Source organism: Amphiprion ocellaris, chromosome 17 (assembly GCF_022539595.1).
Source record: "Amphiprion ocellaris isolate individual 3 ecotype Okinawa chromosome 17, ASM2253959v1, whole genome shotgun sequence".
In the NCBI taxonomy this organism is placed as follows: Eukaryota; Metazoa; Chordata; class Actinopteri; family Pomacentridae; genus Amphiprion; species Amphiprion ocellaris.
In genome coordinates this window covers 17,186,731-17,210,867 of record NC_072782.1, presented here as the reverse complement: position 1 = coordinate 17,210,867, position 24,137 = coordinate 17,186,731, and the positions used below count along the sequence as shown (strand labels likewise).

General features: G+C 38.8%; 1 protein-coding gene across 1 annotated transcript in view; it reads right to left on the bottom strand.

Annotated features, from left to right (window-relative positions):
- The window catches only part of LOC111566186 (netrin receptor UNC5D), a 195,974-nt gene extending 192,666 nt beyond the window's left edge, over positions 1 to 3,308 (bottom strand). The window contains exon 1 of the mRNA XM_023266654.3: positions 2,713 to 3,308. Coding sequence (XP_023122422.2) covers positions 2,713 to 2,797 — 85 coding nt within the window. The 5' untranslated portion in view covers positions 2,798 to 3,308. The remainder of the gene's footprint in view (positions 1 to 2,712) is intronic.
- Between the last annotated feature and the right edge of the window lie 20,829 nt (positions 3,309 to 24,137).

Here is a 24,137-nt window from a genome sequence, read left to right as displayed (position 1 = left end):
GTTTATGTGCACTGCCTAAATATGAGTGTCATGTTTTCAGCATCCATTTTTTGTGAAAGCTGGGGGCAGATGGGTGGGGTGTGTATCCAGATATGAAATTTCATATTGTTTTCTGATTCATTTTAGTTGAAATAATGTGACAAATGAAAAAACAAAAATGCATTTTTTGGCATGAATGATCTTAAAAAAAATTGTGTTCACAGTATGGCTGCATAATATGTTGTTTCAGCATAGACACTGTGATGCTTGGTACAAAAACAAAAATCACATGGTTCTGACTTTCCATAACTAATCTCCAAGAGCAGTATGATAAAACATAATTTACGTTTGTTCTTTTTTTATGACTTTTAGAAAAAGATATAGTTTTTGTTGACATACAGGCACCACATGGAAACAGCAACAGGAGCAAGAAACACGAGAGAAACGCTGAGAAGGAAACTTTGGCTGGAAAAAGAAACATCAGTTGTATGGAAATATTTCAGCTACATATAGGATGATGCTGACCAAAAGCAGGTACTCCTTTAACATTACTTTAGGCAAGAAACTAATCTCTTTGACCATATAAATAACCACCACAAATAGAGCTATTCAAATCATCCGTTGAATATTCCTGTATTTTTTGATATCGCATAAAAATAAAGTATCACAATTTCCTTTTTTTTCCCTGTCTCGTGCAGCCCTAATTTGCTAGTCATGGAGAAAAGTAATCTACGCCACAGTTCTTCAAAATAGATGAGTCAAGCTGTGCACCCTACTTCCATATACATATACAGTATGTAAGCTGTGATGTACTCTCTCATCACTAACAGTGCTGCTTCACTGGTCGCATTGCAAACATCTCTGTCATGTCTGTCGTTACTGCTCAACATTTCATCAGCCCCATTCCTTCCCCGAATCCACCTGTAGGCACTGATTGTAGCTTTCTCCTTTGGGGGAAGTTTGTTATGTCGCTGCTTGATGGTTTCAGTATGTTAAGCTTTAAATTATGTGCTTGTAGATGAGTTATGAGCCCCGTCCTTGCAAGATATATGGAATAAATTAGGATCGCTGAATTATAACTCAGCTTATAATTGACAAATAAATAACCAACTGCAGAGGAGAATGTACATGGAGGCGGCTAGAGACACGATCTTTTGCTCCATAACTTACTCTTGCTTTTACATTATTTACTCAGTTTGCTGTGGAGACTGCCTTCTCCATTTCACGTCATTTCATGTCTGCATAAAGTATTTCCATATTGCTGCACAACATAAATATTAATTTTAAGCTTGGCAGACAGCCAGTGCAAACCTGGTAGATATATTACTAAATATACCTATGCAGCTTATAAAGACTACATCTTGCACACACAAGCACATTTTACTTTCATGCACTTGCAACATTATTGTGTTTTCTGCCTAGTACTGGTCATTCCTTTCAAATGCCATGGAACGTTTCAGGAGGAAATGCAGCCCTGTGGAAATGCAGGTCGTATAAATACAATTTAGAGCCAGTTTTGAAAGGTTATCCTCAACGCCTTTCAGACTAACTAAAAAAAAAAAAAAAGACAAAACCCTCCAGATCCTTACATGCAAAGTTGCCCTTAAGATACTTATGCTTAATCTAATATTTATGCTATGCAAATTTCCAAAGTTGAAGCTAATTTCAAAACTTGAGATTCAAAAACGAAAACCTTCGGGCGAGTTGACTAATTGACTTGCAAATGCATCTTTGTTCCTCTGCCGTGTGAGCTAAATGGATGTCAATAGGTCAGGACAGATTCACCAGAAGAAAAAGAAAAGATTCCATGATGATCTATTCACTGACCCGACAAAAACATTTTGAGACAGTGCGGAACATCTCAGTATCCCCTGAGCCCACATCACTGCTGGCAGTTAAGTAAATCGCAGGTTTGTGGATGATCACTTAGAAAAAGACAGTGATGTCAACAGCCCAGATGGTATCAAATGGACAACCAGCTGGTATACATACAATCAGCTAGACTGTTATTATGAATTAAAAATTTAAAAAGCATCCACAACTTTCATATATATCATAAAAGTGGCTGCTTACAGCCATCAAGTATTTATCTCCATCTGAGCAAAGTAGGACAGACTGGCAAAACCTCTCAAATCTAACAGTTCATGATGAAGATGGTTCTTTATCCAAATTGTCCAAATGTGATGGAATTGTCATGTAAAAATGTAAAACAAACAAAATAAGCAACATGGATTGTCAAACATGTACTCTACAGTGTAGTTAAGACACAGAGAAATACGCTATCCTTTTTCATTAACAGTTAAAATGTGACATGGGGCAGGAGCATTCATTATAGTGGATGTTTTTTTTTTCCGAGCAGATTTGAACCTCGAAGTAATTTTAATTCTTGACGAGCTTCATTTGTATGCATTCGAAGAAACTCGACTCACTTTAAACCTTTAAAAAACGCCAATTGTCTTCTTTAAAAAACACACACACAAAATCGGTCAATGCAAACACACCATAGCCGGCGCGTTGCGCATCACAAATGCAAACTTAACATAACTGAAATGATAAATTTAAGAAAAACGTAGCTCATATTTTTTTTCCACAGTCGCGAGCATAAACTGCTAAAACCAGCGTGAATGCCACTTTTACAAACCCCCAAACCAACTACGGCCACCGCTACACACCTATTTCTCCACTTTCTTCTGGAGGACCGAGAGCCCAACTGTGGGTTTCGGAGCGGCTTACCTCTGGCTAACGTGGCCGGGACTCGCAAACCAAGAAGCACGAAGATGGAAAAAGTCAGGTAGTATCCTCCCGAAAACTGTCCCATCACTGCTCTGCGTGGCTCCCTCCCCGGCGGGTCTGGGGGCACCGGCCGCGGGGCTCGTCGAGCATTTGTCGTCCGCTCCGGGGGTGGTGGTGGTGGTGGAGGTGAAGGAGAGGGGTGGACTCCTCTGAAACACGTCTCCGTGTCCCGGCGAGCGCTCTGGTCCGGGAGTAGGGGCTGGTTTTAGTGTCCGTTTACCGGTGAGGAACCGTGTGGTCGGTGAATCGCAGTGCGAAGTGGAGCTCAGCTGCGCGAGAGCGGAGTCATTACCGAGCGCGCGTGAACCCACAGCTTTACGGTGGAAGAGGAAGAATAATTGAGAGAAGAAGAGAGAGAGAGGGTTCTTCTTCAAACCACACTAGACCTGTTGAGAAATAACTAAACGTGTGCGCAATTGTTCGTGCGCTCCCTCAGCTGCCTCCTTCCTTTTCTCGCACCTCCAACCAAGCCTCTCTTCTGTATGTGGCCACTGAAACAGACACCACGTTGAGCTCTCGTTAGTGGCATCTTCTTCCCAATTTAATGCCCCTTTTTGAGCCTGTGCCGCTTCTGATTGGTGCCCTTCTGCCAATTAGGCTGTGCAGTGATTTCATTCATCTTATATTGCAGTGATCTGCCTCACTTTTTTTCCTTTTACATCAGCTGCGGTGGAAGAAATTAATTAAAATGTGAATTTTTCTACTTGAGGATGGAGAAAATGAAGAAAAAAAATCTGAATGTGTAACCTTGATGCAGAGAAGTACTTTGATTCATTGTATACTGCAGTGATGAGCCTCACTTTTTCTTTTTATATGAGCTGTGGAGGTATAAAGGCTTAGATCCTTTACTTAAAGACCTCTTCTGGTGATTTTTTTAACATGTTCAGATGTTTTTTGTTTATTTGTTTGTTTGTTTTTGTTTTTGTTTTTTTAAATTGGCTGAAAGACAAGCAGTCAACACCATGGTTGAACATTTCCAGGTTTAAACTGCAGTGTACCAATAACAATTTCAAAAACAATGATTCAGACAAGGTTTCTTAAATAACAAACTTTAAAGAAACAATCACATCAAAGTAAAGGATGAGTCTGCACATTCAAGAGAAAGTAATAATGCAGAGTTACGTCTTTAAACAAAGTTAGTTTGAAGATCCCCTCTGGTGATTTTTTTTCCCCTTGTTAACAGTTTTAGATGTTTGGTTTTTTTTTTAAATTATTTCCTGGAACACATGTAGTCAACACCATTGTTGAACATTTTAACCTTAAAACTGTGATGTACTGTCAGACTTCTAGGGTTTGATAAACAGCAGACCTAAAAAAAAAAACAACACGATCCCATTAAAGTGAAGGGTGGCATTTCCATATCATTGTTCCTCTTCAGAGTCAGTTTCTAGTTAAAACATGTATGTTTATATTACTCCAATAATACAACTTGTCATTGTTTAGTGTACAGTAGTTTTACAGAGTTTAACCAGAATTGTAAGTAAGCTGGTGTGCTGAGCTACAGCGACTGAAGATTGGTGTGTGGAGAAAGAGGTGAGGACTTCATAAGTCTCCACATTCATGACAAAGCAACAATGCAGAGTTTCATCTAAGCCATGTGGAGGATGAAAGCAATTGCTTAAATGGAAAAAAAAATTCTAAGCATGTAACTCTGAAATGAGAGATGAGTTTCTAATGATTCAATCAATGACCAGAAAGGACCTCAATTCATCATGAGCAGCCTTATCTCTTTTTTTCTTTTTCTTTCAAGTTGCAGGGGAAAAGTGGATTCTTTACTTTAAGACTCCTTCTAGAAAATCTCTTTTTTATATGCTGGAAGACACATTATAAGCTAAATAAGCAGCCATATACACTGAACAGGCATAACATTATGACCACCTGCCTAATATCGTGTTGGTACTCCTTATGTCTTCTGCATAGTCGGCAACGACTGAAGCTGGCCTGAACTGCACTGAATCCCTTATGTTGTCAAAAGTGCTCTGAACCAATGGGCATGGACAAGAGAACCTCTCAGAATGCCCTATGGGGTCTGGAACCAGGACAATGGGAGTGGATCCTTTGGGTACTCTGGGTTGTGCAGCTTCTGAATCAAACTTGTTCCACTGCATCCTGTTGACGCTTGATCAGAATGGGGTCTAGGAGGTTTGGAGGTCAAACCAACATCTTGGCAATTGTCATGTTCCTCAAGATGTTCCTGATTGCTTGATGTTTTTGAAATGTGGTGGGGTGCATTTTCCCGGTAGGTGTAGGGCCAACAACATTTAGGATTGCCATTTGCATGAGGGATTGTGCTTGTTCTGGGACAATATTTATTTGGATGTCTAAATCTCATCAACACAGACACCAAAATCAAAGATTTTCCATCAGAACACCACATAGTACCAATATGATCAATGTTATTCACTTCACCTGTCAGTGGTCATAATGTTGTGGCTGATCGGTGTATATACATAGCAGAACATTTCCACCTTGACACTGCAGTGTACAGCCGACAGTCTCAAAAGCACAGATTCAGACTCCCAGGGTTTTAATATGTAACAAACTGAATGAATCAATCCTGTCAGCTTTCAGAGTGAGACTTTCTGTACCATCATTCTTCTTCACAAAGTTTCCTGTTCAGATATGTAGGGCTAAACTCCAGTATTACATGAGTGCACATACACTATATTGCCAAAAGTATTCGCTCACCTGCCTTGACTCGCATATGAATGTAAGTGACATCCCATTCCTAATTCATAGGGCTCAATATGACGTCCGTCCACCCTTTGCAGCTATAACAGCTTCAACTCTTCTGGAAAGGCTGTCCACAAGGTTTAGAAGTGTGTTTATGGGAATTTTTGACCATTCTTCCAGAAGTGCATTTGTGAGGTCACACACTGATGTTGGACCAGAAGGCCTGGCTCTCAGTCTCTGCTCTAATTCATCCCAAAGGTGTTCTATCGGGTTGAGGTCAGGACTCTGTGCAGGCCAGTCAAGTTCATCCACACCAGACTCTGTCATCCATGTCTTTATGGACCTTGCTTTGTGCACTGGTGCACAGTCATGTTGGAAGAGGAAGGGGCCAGCTCCAAACTGTTCCCACAAAGCTGGGAGCATGGAATTGTCCAAAATGTCTTGGTATGCTGAAGCATTCAGAGTTCCTTTCACTGGAACTAAGGGGCCAAGCCCAGCTCCTGAAAAACAAGCCCACACCATAACCCCCCCTCCACCAAACTTTACACTTGGCACAATGCAGTCCGACAAGTATGGTTCTCCTGGCAACCGCCAAACCCAGACTGGTCCATCAGATTGCCAGATAGAGAAGCGCGATTGGTCACTCCAGAGAAGGTGTCTCCACTGCTCTAGAGTCCAGTGGTGGCGTGCTTTACACCACTGCATCCCACGCTTTGCATTGCACTTGGTGATGTATGGCTTGGATGCAGCTGCTCGGCCATGGAAACCCATTCCATGAAGCTCTCTGCTGAAGCACTGTTCTTGAGCTAATCTGAAGGCCACATGAAGTTTGAAGGTCTGTAGTGATTGACTCTGCAGAAAGTTGGCCACCTCTTGCCACTATGTGCCTCAGCATCCGCTGACCCCACTCCGTCAGTTTACGTTGCCTACCACTTGGTGGCTGAGTTGCTGTCGTTCCCACACACTTCCACTTTCTTATAATACAGCTGACAGTTGACTGTGGAATATTTAGGAGTGAGGAAATGTCACGACTGGATTTGTTGCACAGGTGGCATCCTATCACAGTTCCACGCTGGAATTCACTGAGCTCCTGAGAGCGACCCATTCTTTGACAAATGTTTGTAAAAGCAGTCTGCATGCCTAGGTGCTTGATTTTATACAGCTGTGGCCATGGAAGTGATTGGAACACCTGATTCTGATTATTTGGATGGGTGAGCGAATACTTTTGGCAATATAGTGTATGTAGCACGCCACTGCAGGTCGCTGGCATAAGGAATAATAATCCCAAGGAGATAAGGAGTAAAGAGGTATCATTATAGAAATACACAGCTACAGTTCATATTCACCCACCTTCATCTCGCAGTTTACTTCCCAGCCATTGTTAACAGGGCAGGGGTCAAGTCCCACTGGTGCAAAAGAGCACACTGCAATCAATAAGCCACCAAGGGAGATAGCACACTTCAAAATTTCCACATGTGATTATTGTCACAGAGAGCAATTAACAATCACCTCTTGAGGCTGTCTAGCTGCCTGACTGGGATTTGACCGGAGTACAGGTAATCACTGGTGGGGAAAGCACATTGACTAAACAGAGAAAATTAGGCAAGTGCAACACCCAGATGGTTTTCCCTGCTACCAACTCATTTGGCAAGGCAGAAAAGATAGAACAATAATAAAAAATAATAATAACAAGGGGAAAAAACAAACAGTGGAAATAGTTTCAAGGTAAGAACAGCAAATGAAAGAAAATTTAAAAAAAAAACACAACAAAAAATGGGGGAAGATTGTGAAGTTCATAAACTGTAAAAACTGTGAAAATAATAGCAGATAGCTGTAAAATAATGATATATTTAGCTGATTTAAATACAGTAAAACTGTACAATTTTTTTATAGTCACATATTGTAAAACAACAACTTCCTATTTGTAACTACAGATTTTTGTAGTAGATATTTAACATGTAAATTAATGCATTTGTTCTGCAACTTTATTAGATATCATTTGAAATTCATCAAAATGGAAAAAATCTATAATCACTTTACAACTTAAGACACAGTAAAGAAAAAAAGTGTAATTTTATAGTCACGTTATAAAGGAACCATTTATAACTTTTTGATGTGGACCTTAGTAACATATTTTGGCCTGTCTTCTTTACAGTTAAGTAAAAGAATACTTATTTTCTGTTATTTTACTAGGTATTATCTTTAGATTACCAAAACAGAGAAATGTGTGAAGAATAACAGTAAATTGTTCAAAACATGTTGGTCAAAAACTGTTAAAAAGCTTTAATAATATTAAAATACATACTGATTAAATGTTAAAAACTACCTGACAATACTTAGAAATACCTGGTATGTCAACGTACTCTCCCTGTGATCACAAACTGCCCTGAACCTCACACACAAACAGTTCTGAAATACATTAAAACTTTAAAAAAAAAATGTCACACATACTTATCCGGACTTCAGTGAGGTTTGCATCCGCCTCAATCCACCAACACCTCCACCTGTTGGTAACTTCATATCTGCAATCCTAACTAACTCAGCAGTCCCTCCAGGATTTCGCGGGCATTTTTTTGAGATTGTTGCAGCCTAAAATGCCTGAATTCACGGCAGCTTTTCTGAAAGATTGCGATGTAAGTTGCGATGTTTTAAGCTTACTTGTTGCGATGAAATTGCGGGTGATATGGACAATTGCTTTTTCAGCTTTTAGAACATGTTTCAGCATTGTAATTAATAATATTTATTCCGAAATTAATTCTTTAACGCTCTAACCCATTTACACAAGCTGTCATACTATGGTGGGAAATTAGCAGCAGCCAGATACTGGTTTAACATGAAGTGGTTGGTAGATTTAAGGTACAGAATGAAAATTTACTACGGAATGAATCACATTTGGACATATGTCAGTGGCTTCGAAAGTTAATTTCACTTCCTGGCACACACGTATTCACACACAGGCGCTCAAGGCTTGTCACGTCAATTAACAAGAAAATCACTCAGACCGCAGTACTCCACAAAGACTGTTCATTACCTGACCTTGCACTGAGCACAGGCGTGTTGTACATATGTACATACCGAATCGCGTGATGTAAAAAGGTAGCGGGCGGCGGGAATTGATGGGACTCAGAAACACCCTGACAATTTAATCAGTTGTTCCTTGTATCATTTCCGATACGCCCACAGTGGTGGATTTGTAGTAGGATCGCACTTTCTCCGAGTGTCCCTGGTCCCAGAGCTGGATGCTGGATGCTTCAGATGTGTGGCTGTGTTTTATGGTCCTTGTGTCCCACCCCCCCACCTCTCTATCTCTACCCCTCTATCTGTATCCCTCTATCTCTACCTCTACCCCTCTATCTCTACCTCTCTACCTCTTCTGTCCCTCTCAACCCGCCCGGCCAGCAGGCAGATGGGTCCCCCCACATTAGAGCCGGGTTCTGCTCGAGGTTTTTTTCCCTGTTAAAAGGGTGTTTTCCTTGCCACTGTCGCCTTTTGGCTTGCTCTGGGGGTCAGGCATATGGGTTCTGTAAAGCGTCTCGAGACAATTTGACTGTAATTGGCGCTATATAAATAAAATTGAATTGAATTGAATTGAATTGAATTGAATTCTCCTAATATGTTCCGTGGTAGAAAAGTGTTTCTCAAGCGATGATTTTTTTTTGTATTCCACCACAATATTGCACTTGTGTAAAACAGTTTAGTTACGCTTTGCTGAAGAACATCAGGGAATACATTTGCGCTGGGGACTGCTATGATTGGTGGAACTCATGGGAGGCGGGCCAAAATTGCGGAAAAGTTGCGGTGATTGGACAAAATTGCAAGGTCGTGCAAAATTTGTGGAGATTGGTTGAATTTGCATGAATTCATCCAATCGCAACATCGCGAATTCCTGGGGGGACTGACTAACTGACATGCTTTGTTGTTCAACACTCTCGCACTACGTAGGTGAGCTGGTGTGCTCCAACTGCAGCACATATGGAGGGGTGGGTGTAAATGGAGGCAGGGACTTTGTAGATCTGCACATGTTAAAGGAAGCAACTGTGCAGAGTTACATCTAAGTCATTCTGAGGAAGGAAGGGATTGTTCCACTGGAAAAAACTTCTAAATATGTAACAATGCACAGAGATGAGTTTACGAGTTTAATTGATGACCAGAGAGGGACTTCAATTCTTCTTATATTGCAGGGATCAGTCTTACTTTTCTCCTTCTATATAAGCTGTGGAGGAAGAACTATTTAGATTTTTTACTTAGATAAAAATGATATTAAATGTAACATACAAAAAAACAAACGAACGCTTCAGAGCATTGGTAGAATTCACTGAAGTCTTTATTTTTAAGTAGCTGTTTAGTAACGTATGTACATATAGAAGTATAGAACTAAAAATTAAAACAAGAAAACCACTCAGAGAGCGCAGTACTCCACCAAGGCTGCTCAGTAGTTGTATCATTTCCGACTGATGAAGTCTTTAATAAAAAATGACCTTGTGGTGAGCACAGGCGTGTGCTATGCATGTGTATGTTATGTACGGATACCGAATCGTGTGACCTAAATATGTAGCGTGCGGCGGGAATTGATGGAACTCGGAAACATCCCCACAATTTAACCAATTGTTCCTTGTATCATTGCCGACGGATAAGTCCAGAGCGGTTGATTTGTTGTAGGGTCACAATCAGCAGCTGACGTAGTGTTCACTTGTTGTCATAGGTACAGTGATGCTGTCCCACTATCTCGCAATGATAGGGAAATCCTTAACAAATCCATGGGTCCAGACTATAAGCCGCATCACTGCCAAAATCTAATCACTTGGTCCTTGTGTCATTTCAGACCTTCCATGAAAATTTCATCCAAATCCATTTGTCTGTTTTTGAGTAATATTGCACACAGACAGACAAACAGATGGACAAATGTATGCCGATTGTCACATAACTCCCCTGCGTTCCTTGGTGAAGAAACAATGACAACAATAATAATAATGCACTTTATTTGTATAGAATTCTTCGAAAATGTTACAGAGAGCTTCACAAAAAACATATAAAGTAATAAGAATCAGGACATAGGCAAGATGTAACACGACGAAAAACATAATAAATATAACAATATACAATCCATATAGAAAAATTTAAACCACAAAAGTAAGCATTAAGAAGATATTTAAAAGATGATTATCTATAGTGACAAGACAAAAATTGACAAGCCAAAAATCTTAATGACCTGCAAGATTCTCTTGCAGGTCATTAAGACCCTGCAAGAGAATCTTATGCAATCATCAGGCTTATAGAGGGTTGTCAGATCAGAGTGTAAAGTAACCTCACTGTTCTGTTCAAATACTCCATTACTAATCCAAATCTTGAGTCAAAAACAGTATGCTACTTAAGTAAAAGTGCTTATCAACAGCTCAGTCTGCTTATTACCCACTAATTGGCTTTGTCAGACTTGCATTATTTGTCATGCAATTACAGGGACATTAGCATTTAAATAGCTGTTGAATGTTATGTGGAGGCTGAGGTGGAGGTCATTCTTGCCACTGTGTAGATATGCTCATTATAGGTTTAAAAATGTGAATTTGTAAAGTAAGTAATTATAGCTGCCATACAAATGTCATAAACAACAAAGTATTTCTTCATAAAGTCTTGGAGTAGAAAACACAATAATAAACACAATACTTGAATTATTTTCCACCACTGTGAACTATAAATGGTAAATGGTCCGCACTTAGATAGCACTATCTACCCTAGTGGTACTCAAAATGCTTTACAAATATGTTTTTTTTTTTTTTTTTAAATAAACAGATGGGTAGTTTAATTGATATTAATCCATGATATTGATATTTTAAACTGATTCAAATTAGATGTATTTGTTAAATCATTTGGTTCCTTTCAAACAAGCATTGCTGCAACTACATTTTGAGGAAAGTGAACTTGAAGCTTCCGGTTTTTCCACCATAAGTCCTCTCTTTACCCAAAATGTAAAACATTACTTTGTACTTTTCTTTATTCTGTAATCTCCTTAGAAGAAAACAGCTGTTGAGTTGCAGCACACAAATCTGAAGAAATGTGAATGACACACGCATGACACTAAAGGAGCACTAAATCTGATTTTCGTGCTTTTTCTGAAAATAGGGACAAAATGTAACTTGAAGTTGATAGAATCCACAAAAGTAGACTGCCTTCCTTACTGCCTAAGTGAGATTTATTCAAAACATTGCTTTACTTCGAAAAAAATCTAAAAAGTTAACACTCATTTTAAGCTCATTGGAATTGTGTGTCTTTACAGTGACTGCCAGCTTTATGAGCTACTGCTGACGCTGAGAAAACTGTGTGAACATTGTGATGAGGCTGTCTATTGTCAGCTGATGTTGAAATGCAAGAAAGTGCAAAACATCCAGTCCCACAGAATCTTTTTCACTCAGCAGTGAATTCTAGGATACATCACTCAGAGCGTGTGTCTATTCGTTCTTTATGTAAATCACTGCAGTTTGACCTTCCTTATTACACTATTGACCAGGAACTTAGTGGTTCATTTCCCAGCGTTGTAGCCATGGGTTAGCCTGTCAGCCAAGGTTAACTACTTGATAATACTCTAAAGGGAGCCATAAACTGTGCATTAAATATTTTGAAAGGGCTTAAGGCTGCTGAATTACCTGAACCATAGAAAGACAGTGGATATGTTCTTACTTTGTCAAGTGAATGTGTCTGAGTTGCAGTTTTGAAAACATCAAGAAAATGCAAAGTGACACATTTACTTGTTACGCTGTAACCCTTCCCTGTCTCTTGTTATCTGCTGTTATAATTACTGCCTGAGATGACAGAAGAACTTGTTTTGATGTGCATATATGTGATAGGAAACATGGTGGTGATTGACAATAAAATAATAATATAGCTCAGTGTCCCCTGACAGCTGTGGGGGGCTTCACACTGTGCTGTACTGTCACTAAAACACTCATGAGAATTAAGAAGTGCGCCACTGTGGGAAGTCATGATTTGGGTGAAATTAGTGTGCGACTGCTAAAACAGCAGCTTTTGTCCATAACTAACCAACCCAGATTCAGAAATTGGCTATAAAACAGGACAGTTGCTGTATAGTTTAGATAAGTGTCCCTGCAATCTAAAACAATAAACAGTTCATCACAAAATAAATAAATAAAAATGCTGTTTTCCACGGCGAAAAGATGAAAGCATGTTTTCAGTCTTTAAAGTTTTTTTTTCTCCTCTAGCCAGTGTACAAAGCAGGCAGGTCCAAACAGTCATACTCAACAGCAGTATGTTTTCTTTTCTTTTTTTTTTCTCATTTCAGACTCCATATATATGTAAATTTGTGTCTTTGGGCTAACTAGTCACAAATTTTGTGCAATTGAATTTGCAATTATGACATTTGTGCACTGGCCATCAAAGAGTTTTAAAGATATGAAATATACATTGGAGAGAAAACATTTTTCTGCTTCTGTCTGGCATGCCTAAGAAAGTAGCCATGGTTTACATCTTCCATAAAGTGAATAAGATGAAGGGAAATATTCTGCAAATACATGCCAAATGTAAACAAACATCACATAAATATGTACATTAATATCGTAAACAGTAATAATGTTTCTCATTTCTGCTGGCGAGACATTGTTTAGTCTTCAATCGGAGTGATACTCAGAGTGTGAAAATTCTCGGGTGAAAACTTGCAAAACCAGCAGTTTCTCGCTCCTTCCACATAATGTATTTAAAAGAACAAGGCAAAAAGTTCATTGCACTTTCATGCTGCAACAGCAATGAGTGACAAGTACAAATAATCCACCTTTGTTTTCTGCATATTGAATTTGGTGTGTGTCAAGAAAACTCCTCAAATGCCACCGTTGGTCTCAACATTTACAGCCTCACTGAGCACAATCTGTCTTTCACAGAGGCCCTGACCATTAGAATGATATTGCTTGGTAATCCTTGAGACACTTTGCTGAGTTTGCATAGGTTCTGTAGCATCAGCCTCATACTTCTCATACAGTGCTATACAAATCCAGACATGGGTGGGGCCTGTCTCACTCACTTGATGCTACTGTAGCAGGTGATGGTTAAAGGCACCATGTTGAGTGTTAGATCACCAGTTGCTGTAGATGAATACTTCATTCTGACTTGTTGATTGTATTTCCATTATCTAAATGAATCTGAACACATTTTAGTCAATATTTGTTGTTATTAAATGCATGGGACCCTTAAATAATTTGTTGCTTAAAATAAGCAGGGACCAGTCTGTAATAGACAAATACCCTCTTCAGTGAAAATGAAGCTTTTTACCTTGTTAACATGGTGTTTTTTACATGCTATAAGACACACTGTGAGTGACATAAGTAGTCAGGGCCATGGCCGTAGAAATCGATCGATTACCAGCCTGGCTGATTATCAGATCTGACATTCAGAATTTTTTAAATATCAGTCTCATTATTTTTAGCTGATTCTCAGTCAAATCAATAGTATTAAATATGTGCTACTCTGATGTAGCCGTCCCTCTCTATCTGTAGTCACTAATCTGTTATCTCAAGCAATGTCCCTCCAATGTCCTCCTGGAGCGACCTTGTCACTCAGCAGCCATCTTGGAAACGCCTCCAGATGGTTATTTCAAGCTAACAGGACCAGGCTCGTATCTAAATGAACAGTGAGGCATGAAATGATAAAAACTGCTTGACATTCCCCCAAAATCAGATTTCAAAGCATTTTTCCCTCACAGTTTATACTTCTACCATACATGCACAGTTTAGCGACACCATGCATGTGTCAGTGCAGGGCTGGCTGATATGTGTCCCAGTTTGGCTGTGACATACAACTGACTTTTAGCGGGAGTGAGGGACATGCATCACACACCCACCGTCTTTGGTGTCACAGAACTCTCCAACAGATTTCTATTCTGGATTCTCAAAGTGTTGAGTCTCTACTTTATAATGTCTTTGGTCTCGCCCACAGCACTATCTGAGGGGGTCACATGTCATGAACAAAAGCCTATCACCACTGACGAATAAATGTAAAAAATAAAATGTCTTTTATGAATTTAAGTTATGTAAAGAAGCAAGTTTTGAGTTTGAATTACTTAGATTTTCATTTATTTAATGCAAATATAGTAGATTCTAGAGACAGGAACAATTGAGAGATAGAAATCAGCTTTTTAAAGGCACCAAGAAGTTGTTTTCATGGGGAAAAAAACCATCAGAACATTTATCTTTGATTCACAGAGATGGGTTTTAAGGGGTTTTAATGAAAGATCAGAGAGAGACCTTAATGCCACAGTCCAGTGCAAATGCGGAACGTAATGTTCGCTTCATTTAGCAAAGACTTTTTAAACTTGAACATTAAAGGCAGAGTAGGCAATGCATACCCCAAGCATTTTTTGCTGGGCTTGTTGAAGGTCTTTTTGCAATAAATTGTTTCTTGATCTATTAAAAGCCCTTCCGATCATTGCGTCACACCTACCAGAGATGATTGGATGGCCTACACGTCTACCTGCACCCACACAGTCTGTGCACTTACTGCATTCTTCCAGTTGTATGCTTTTAAAATTTACTCATCGGGTTTCTAGGATCCTCCTTGCCTTTGCTGTAATTTTTGGGGGGCATTTCCTGGGGTTTTCCCAAAATTTGTCATTATTTTGGTTCTTCTTGACAGATACAAGCTGTACTGCATATATTGTATATGCATGAGCAAGAAGGTCATACCTATTTTTTTGCAGCCTAAAGAGGGTTGCATATCTCTAGTACCTGTTGGTAATATGCTGTCAAATGTTGGAATATGCCAAGAAGAAGACTGCTGCTTCTTGGATAGAAACTGCAGGCATACATGATGTTTTGGTTAAAAATGTGAATACAAATGTATAATTGAAACTCCTCAAGGTGCATCACAAGTCATAGAATGATCTACATTAATCTACCACTCTTTTCAGCAAACCCAGTTTTGAATCAACAACCTTCCAGCCATCAGCCTACAAGCCCAATATTCCTGAGGCTAATCAGCCCCATTACAGCATACAGTGCGCAGACTAATACCAAAATAAGGGCCTTCACTATTCAATTCACTATTTCACTGTTGTTATTTTTCTTTGTTGTTATTGTTTAGGGCTTATGAGGATGTGAATAGCCAAAAGGTTCAATTATGTTACAAAAGACAAGAATGAAAATCAATGTACCGAGTGTATTTTGTTGAGAAATATACTACTCACTATTCATATATCAGTCACTGCAAACAATAATGAAGAGCCAAGACAAATGCATTGCATTATTTACCAAACAAATCACTCACATAGCGCATAGTTACCCTCAGGAAACTTTGTGTATCATGTTTTGTTTTGTGCTAAATAATGTCTATACAATATCCCATTGAACTATTTAACTACAAGACACATTTAATAAATATTGCACATTAAGGGAAGAAAAAAGTTGTGCAAAAAAAAACATGCAATAACTATCACCAGCACATTATGAAGACATACACTTAAAACAACATTTCAACAATTTTTTAAATCAAGTGAAAGTCAAAACAGCAAAGTCAGAAGGTGAGTTTTATTACTTTCTGCCTTAACAAGAAATGACATTGAGATTTACTGTTGAGAGAGGCAAACGTACAATAATCAATTCGAGACTAGATAAGAGCCAGATCTCCTTGTATCAAGGCTCACAGGCAGTTCTACATGCTTATACAAGCTCATTTGGGCGTGAAGAAGCTGTTGTAAGTTTGTGATCAAAGGCAAGGGATGAACACTTTCAGTGGAAAAAGGGGAGTTGTGCAAGGAGGTATACATTAACAGGAGGTGTAGTGGGGAGCTGGTCAATAAACCCAGGCCTTTTCATCTCTTGTTAAAACAGTGCACCTTTCACCAGGCAGTAATGGTAAGCAGAGCTGACAACAGCTTCTTGTGAGAGGTGAAGCATGTTTTGTGTAGGAGGTGTAGTGCAGCTTTGCACTGTATATAAATATATGACACCATAAATGTAAAAATGTGTCTCCAAAATTGATGTACAGTACGAAGACATTGCCAGGGCAGATTATATTCCTATTGAGGTTACATTCATATTTTTAAAAAATGACTAAAGGCGGATTTATGTAAGAATCACATGTAAAGAAACAGAGAAACAGCTCCACAGATGTAGACATTTATTCCTTGCATGTGTTGTCATTTGGCAAATGAGCGTGATTCGATGCACATTTGACTGTATATACACTACAGCCATTGAAAATGCCTCTGCTGCAACACTCCAAGTCCGATGAAGGTATTTTTGTGACTCCAGTCCCTCAAGGCTCCATTTTGGGCTGAGTTATGCTTCCATTGTATCTGCTGCCACTGGGGTCCGTATTTAAGAAACAGCACTTTCCTTTTCATTGTTTGGAAGACAATGTGCAAATTGATCTGTACGTTAAAAAATAAAAATTAAATTAAATTAAAAAACAGCCAAAGACTCATTGCAGCGCTTACTGGACAGCTTTAGTGATGTCAAAACCTGGATGGATTCAAACATTGTCAGTCTTAATAAAAATAACACTCAGATCATTATGTTTGAATGACCCTAATGGCGTTCATGGCAGTTGATCTTTTGTGAAAAAATTCTGGAGTGATCTTTGACAGCTCCTTCAAATATGAGACAAATCAGCTCACTTGTCGAGACTAACTTTTGCAATCAATGCCAAAACCTTCCTCTGTCCTGGATACCCCGATAGTTCAACTGGTTGAGTGGACAACCCATAAACAGGGGCCCAGATGTAGCGGTCATGGGTTCAAATCCAGCCTATGGCCATTTACTACAGGACTCTTCTGTTCTCCACATGTTTTCTGTCTCTCTTTCTTTCAAAGGCCAAAAAATAACAACTGTCCTCTATACTAAACACTTTCAATGACTTATTCACGCCTTTGGTTACACTCTGACAGACTATTGTAATTATTTGTATGTTGGCATAGAGCAGTTGCCTCTTCAGCATCTCCCGCTGATGCAAAATGCTGCTTTCTTATCTGTTTCAGGATTGATTGTTTATTTTTAAGGTTTTAAATTGATCAGCACCACCCGATTTAGCAAAACTCTCGCATTTTCACACACCTCCGTTAGAGAACTGAGGTTCGACCAACCAGAGACTCTCAGATCTTCTGAAATGTAGGTGTCAAATTAGGAGCAATCGAGCCTTTGCAGTGGCTGCTCCTAATCTCTGGAGCAGTTTACATTTCAGTGTAAGAGCTGGTCAGACTTTAGAAATTGAAGTTGCTCTTAAAGACTCTATTCTTCTTGTAAGTATTAACTTAAAAAAAAATAGCCCAGCAGTTTTTATCACTCTATTTGAGTTATGACAACTTCTAATAAAAATATGTTCAAACAACAAACCACACTGAGCTAAGGGAAACAGCGGAAACTGTCTAGGCATGTTGGGATATATTGAATTCCTGAACTCACAGTGAAGGAAAATGAAGTTATTAAACCAATTTCATTAAGTTGCTACAACATGAATTTAGTTTTAAATCAAATAATGCAGAAAGTGGAGCTTAAATTATACATAATATTAAGCTGATGTATTATTTAGGTATTATTCAAGACTTGTGGCTTTCATGTACACAAAATCAGAATTAGGAATTTGAATGATGCCTTTTGACTGTTTGTCCTGGAGGAATCCAATCTGTTGTTATCGATTTCGATAGCAGGGTCATGGATTTCAGTCGAATGCAGAGTCTGTAGACTAATGTGGTGTTAAATGCTGGCATCTTAAATGCGACTGTGAAAATTAAATCACTCAGCACAAAGACTGAAAGTTCCTCTCTTTGAGCAGGTTAAGCTGATGGTTTTAAACCAGAGGACACTGGACAGATTTACATGCACATCCTGGTTGTGTATCTTATCATTTATCTATATTTCAACATGCTGGTTTTCATTAAAATGTTTAAACATCACAATTTTTATTGACACTGACAGACTACTTTGTAACTTGAGCTGATGGGACACCCACACACACGACAGAGGTGTTTACCTGCCATTTGTATCGGAGTACTCCAGCTGTCATATTTAGTTTTCTCAAAACCAGGGTAACAGCTTATCCAGGTTTCTGAGACCAGGATATGACTACTGACTTAATCCTCTTTATCCCCCATGGCAATTCAAGGCCAAAATGAGCCCTCCATCATTCTTTATCCTTTGCGAAATGTTCAGCCTCACCTCAGTTAAGGTGTATTTGGTTAGCTTGTCCATCATAGGGCTGTGCTGGGTATTTTTTAGTCTGACCCCTCTCATCTCTGATTGTGTTCTTGCTTTTGGGTTTTCTGTCAATAATTTCAAGGTTTTGGTTTTGCTCAAGCCAGAAGATGCCACATTGGTATGTCAGAATTTCATTGTGAATACATCCGTCTATCCAATGACTCCTATCAAATTAAGGGGGAAAAGTAGCTATATTCTGAATGAAACATCATTTCAAACTAATATTTTTCAAGAACATAATGAGGAATTGTATTTTAAAAAGGTTCCGTGTACGAGCCAACACTAAATATTTAGTTTTCATCCAAATTTCCAATTTCTCAACACAATAGACCTTCATAACAACTAGAGCATAATAATCGATGTGTTCCTCAAGTTTCATGCTGTTTGTTTCTGCCTGTACAAACTGTGTTCTCACCTTTTGTTTGAAAAAAACAACAAATCTCTTGGTAAGTCGTGGATGTTTGACACTTCGCACTTACTGCCTATTTGCCACAGTAGGAAAACAAAACTTTCTGACAGTAAATCCTCCCACTCAATCTCGTGTATAATTTGTATTTCTCTATTATATTCTATTTTCTGCAGCTGTTTTTTGCCTGAAGGCCAGCAGAGCATCACAGAAAGAAGCCAGGATATGTTGATTAAATGTTTCTATCGTGTCTTCTTTCTAATCGCTTTGTGTTTGTTTTCTAAGGACACAGCGGTCACAGTAACCTGCTGTGCTCCATGTGCGCTTGCTGCCTCATCAAAATACGACTGGTCTCACCCCCCTCTGTACTTACCCTTTAGCATAAACAGAAATGTCAGGGTTATTTTATTGGTACAGCACATTTACACCAGCTGTGGTAAGACTTGATTGAAGAAAAAAAAAACAGCACCAGTCATTTATCTGTGAGTTAACGCAGCATTTAGTTTAAAGAGCATCACATTTAAGGATGCAAGGCTGCCTTTGATTTAAATCTTTTACAGTTTTGTTTTCACCAGGACTGAAAAGAGACTCTTTGTACTCTCCAAAGGTCTTATTCTTAATATTTCTGTGTTGATCTTATCATCTGATGAAGGGGACACTACTCGACCGTCATCTAACAGAAACTCTTCACAATCCCTGCTGCCACCTACATTCAAAACAATATGTGGCAGGCCAGCAAAGCAAAATCGAGCACAAGGAATATGAGTTTAAGAGGCAGTAATTACATATTTATATTGTATATGATACAACAGCCTGTCTGCACAGTGTACAATAACACTTAAAATTGAACTTTTTAATAAGATGCACACCTATCTGTACTTTAATAATAAAATCATGATGGTGGTGGTGGTGTACTGACAGCATTATATTGCAATGTCTCCCTAATGTTTTGCCCTCATCACGTATGCTAAGGAAGGTGACAAACATCAGTAACTCTAAGTAACATTTGCAATGGGACAAAAGAATGGATGTTGTCTTCCAGAATTAGGAGTGTCTCAAATAGTTCTTCAGACTTCTCAACTCTGTTAGGTCTGCTTGTCTTCTTTCTTTTAGAACATGATATATTTTAAGCTTCTAAATAACCAGTCTCCCTTGTTTATAATGTATTAATTGTATTAAGATTATTGACCATGCAGGCCTACTTAGTGTATCTCTCTTCTTGAACAAGACCGTCCTCTCATGAAGAACGATCTCATAGGTTGTCAGTGATTTTTTTCGAATTTAATGTGGACTTTCGTTGTGACAGTGGCCTCTAGTGGCCATAGCAATTATCACGGCAGCGGACAAGGAATTAATGTAAACCCATGATGACCAACTACATGGTGGGACCACTGAAAGTAGGTGAAGATTAATGAACCCTCTGTGACACCACCTATAAGTTTGCCGAGCTGAATGTGGTGGCTTTGGTTGTTGCCATCTTGGTACTGTCCGACACCTCCTAACTCCTAGCCTAATGCAAAAATTAGCAAAGAAGTGGAGCGTGAGTGGAGCTGCAGCATTGACTGCACTGGAAGGGTACTGACTTTGTTTATCAAGCAGCCACAAGCTTCATTATGAATAACTTTAAGCCTTAATTCAATTTAAATAGGATGGGTTAAATAAAAATTATTACAGTAGTCACGAATGGTGAACTTAGCTATAAAGACCAAAACAGGTTTCAGCCTCTAAACATGTTTATTTCTGCTGTAAAGTTGGGCACTTGAATATGTGTGTCAACAGGGATCAACTCACTTTTGGAGGCATCCTCAAGACGCCATTCCAGGAACTGTAGTTTTTGGCACTTTAAAGTTGGCTTAATTTTTCACATTTAAAGGTTGCAGTTCTGTAGGGAGGATGTCAGGGTGGATGGATGGGTCAACAAACAGGTGGACTTTAACATGGGAGACCGCTCTCTTTTAACACTGACCATTTGAAAAACATAACTACACATTTATTAATGTTAACAATAAAATAAAGGTCCTGTGTATTAATCCAAACTCTGATTCTTCATGTACCTAGTGAAGTTTGTATGCCTGAACTTAACCAAGTTGTTTGTGCACATAAACTTAACCAGAGGTTAAAAACATCCGTGACAGATTCCATGTCACTGGTGGGGTGCTATTTTAGGAAACACTCCGATGGGGGGTATTCAGAGGATATGGACAAAGAACCTATATATGTGGTCATTAAGGTTGAAAGCCTTTTTGCATTGTGTATATCTGTTCAGACCTTAAGGAAGGGATGTATGTATCTAGGTACATGTCACTTTGAAAGATCAAGATTCATGTGCACAACAGGCAGATTCATGTATTATAAGTGTATGGAGTGTCTGTGTCTGTGTGTGGTAATGAAACCAAGACAGACCAGGGGACAACACAAAGAGTCACTGCCCTCAAGCAGTGGGCTCAAGCCTTAGAGAGCCATCCCAGTGACAGTACCGGGGGTCCATGGAGCTAATCACACCCCTGGGACAAGCTCTCAGGCAACAGTTTTTGTTGTTGATACTTGGGGATTCTCTACACATAAGGACAAAGCAGGATAAAGTCAGTCTGAAGGTCTTTCTCTCCCTCTGCTAATCGTCCACCTTTGGCTGCGTGCTGGGTCCAGGACAAGGCTGAATTAATGAACTGGTATATGTGAGTATATAAAGTTGAAAGCTTTCTCTTAATCTCATATAGTCTCATTTCTCTGAACTGATTGTTTTGATGTTCAATTGCATGCATGATGCAATATACTGTATAAGATGCTGAAACAAGATGCTAGCATGTCCATGAAAGCTACTTTGCTGACCAGCATTAAAGGAAATATTGCTAAAAACTGAAAGCTTCCAGGCAGTTTTTGGATGCAGTCCTGGTGCTTTACAGAAACTGGACAATCATAGCATGAAACAGCATCAAAAGACCTCAGTCCCCTAGGATGTCCTTTAAGAGTTTCTGTTGTTGATGCTTGAAGATTCTTGACACACAGATACAGAGGGATACAGTTTTCTCCCTTGATCAACTGTATGTTTGAGTGCTGAGTGTAGCAGTACATCATTATATAGTATATATATGCTAATATACAGCAGGTTTCCCAGTATATTGCTTCCAGAATGAGGCTTTGCACCTTCCATGTAAATGTATGTCTGGCAGACAGGAGATAAAAGTATTCATGTATTTACTGAGCAATTATTGAATATTTGTTCGTATAAATCCAGCAATGTTATACCTTATTATTATTCCATTACAGAAATAGTGATTATAGTCCAAATGTGTTTCACTGCAGTACATAAAACAAAACCTATTTTTAACTGATGCTGTATGTATATTTCAGTATCTCTGAAATCAAATTTTTCACTGTGTTATGTCTGTGATTTGTAGACAGTTATTATATAGAATGCTTTGAAAAAATGCATTTCAGATATGGGGAATTGATATAAGATCAGCAGGGAAATATGGGAGGGAGTCAGATGCTAACTGCCTCATGGATCCATCAGTAATAATCTTTCATTAATTCACAGGAAAAATCATTTATTCATTAACTTATTCCCCTACTAGCATGAACATGACTTCTTAAAATGAATAATAGTAGGAATTGGTAATATGGATAAAATTCTCAGTCATGGTATATCCACTCGTATATCGTGATTAAATGTGATTTAGCACTTTTTTGTCATTAAATACAATAAGGATGTATTATATTATTTTTGATTAATCCAGTGATTAGATACCAGACACATTGAAATACTTCATCACTTCAATGCAAAAAACATACAAAAGTCTAAAATACTGCAGTCCAGCTTATTGATAGTGGTTATAAATGTATAACATAGCCAGAAGCATTAGAAGGGTAGCTTCCTGAGTTTAAATGGCTTTGCATCATCTGATGTTTGACAAACTTGTATAATCTTATGTATGATCACATGAACCATCCCTAAATAAGAGTTGTGAAGTAGTATTACTTCATTTTCATGTGATATTCACCTTAATTAAGAGCTCTACCTCCTGAAAATGAAAACATATGTTGTGGTTAGCGTGTTTTCATGGAGCTGCGAGATCATACATCCATGGCAAGAGAAAAACCATGTCCTCTCCGTGCAGTAATGTTCCTCACACCAGGATCTGATTGGAAACATTTCTGCCCAAGTCAGTCTGCAGAGATATGTTTTATGGAAATCAAATTGACTAACTGGATTCCCCCAAAGCCTCTCCAGTAATCTTGCCCTGAAGCTTCTGACATTCATGCAAAGGTGAAGACAAACTGTCTTTGGTGATTGGTGCAATATTGCCCCAGGGGTTAGAGCAACTGCCAATCAGCAGTCTTGCAATATAGCTAGGATCCTGATCCAGAGTTTTTTTCTGTCAGCTGTGCTATGTTCACATGAAGCAGTCGAAGAAGAAAATGCATGAGGCTGAAGCCAGAATGAGAATGAACACATGCATCGTGTGCCAAATCAAAGCACATTCTATGTTACATTTCACTGTGTTCGGCATAGAAGTCTTATGAATGACATTCAGATACTCATTATACAAAAGTACAAATGGAAAAGTGCTGCAGAACATGCCCAAAGACATGCAGTTAATAATGTAGGTCAAGGATAAAATACAGAAACTGACATATGCAAATGGCCTTCAAGAGATTCTTGTGCTGTACACATCTTTTCTTGTTTGTGGCAATTAAAATAAGTACCTTGATTGAAGCTGTCTGCATACCGGTGCTTCCTGCACTCAAATAAGCTGCACTAATGAAAGGTTATTTTAAACTCTTTGAATGTTTACAGGTAAAGTAAGCTTTTAACATGTAGTGCAAGTACACAAAGATGGAAGAGACACAGAAGTGTGGTTCTAAAGATGAAAGAGAAGAGAGAAAACCACTTGTTTACATACATCTACTCGTCTATACATCTATTATATTTTGGACTTTTTTATGATTGATTTAAACGCTAATATCCAGGCAGGTCCATAAATATTTGGACTTTGATACAATTTTTAGTATTTTGGCTCTGTACACTACCACAATGGGTTTGAAATGAAACAATCAATAAGTGTGTTAAGTGCACTTATTCTGCAGACAGATTCTTC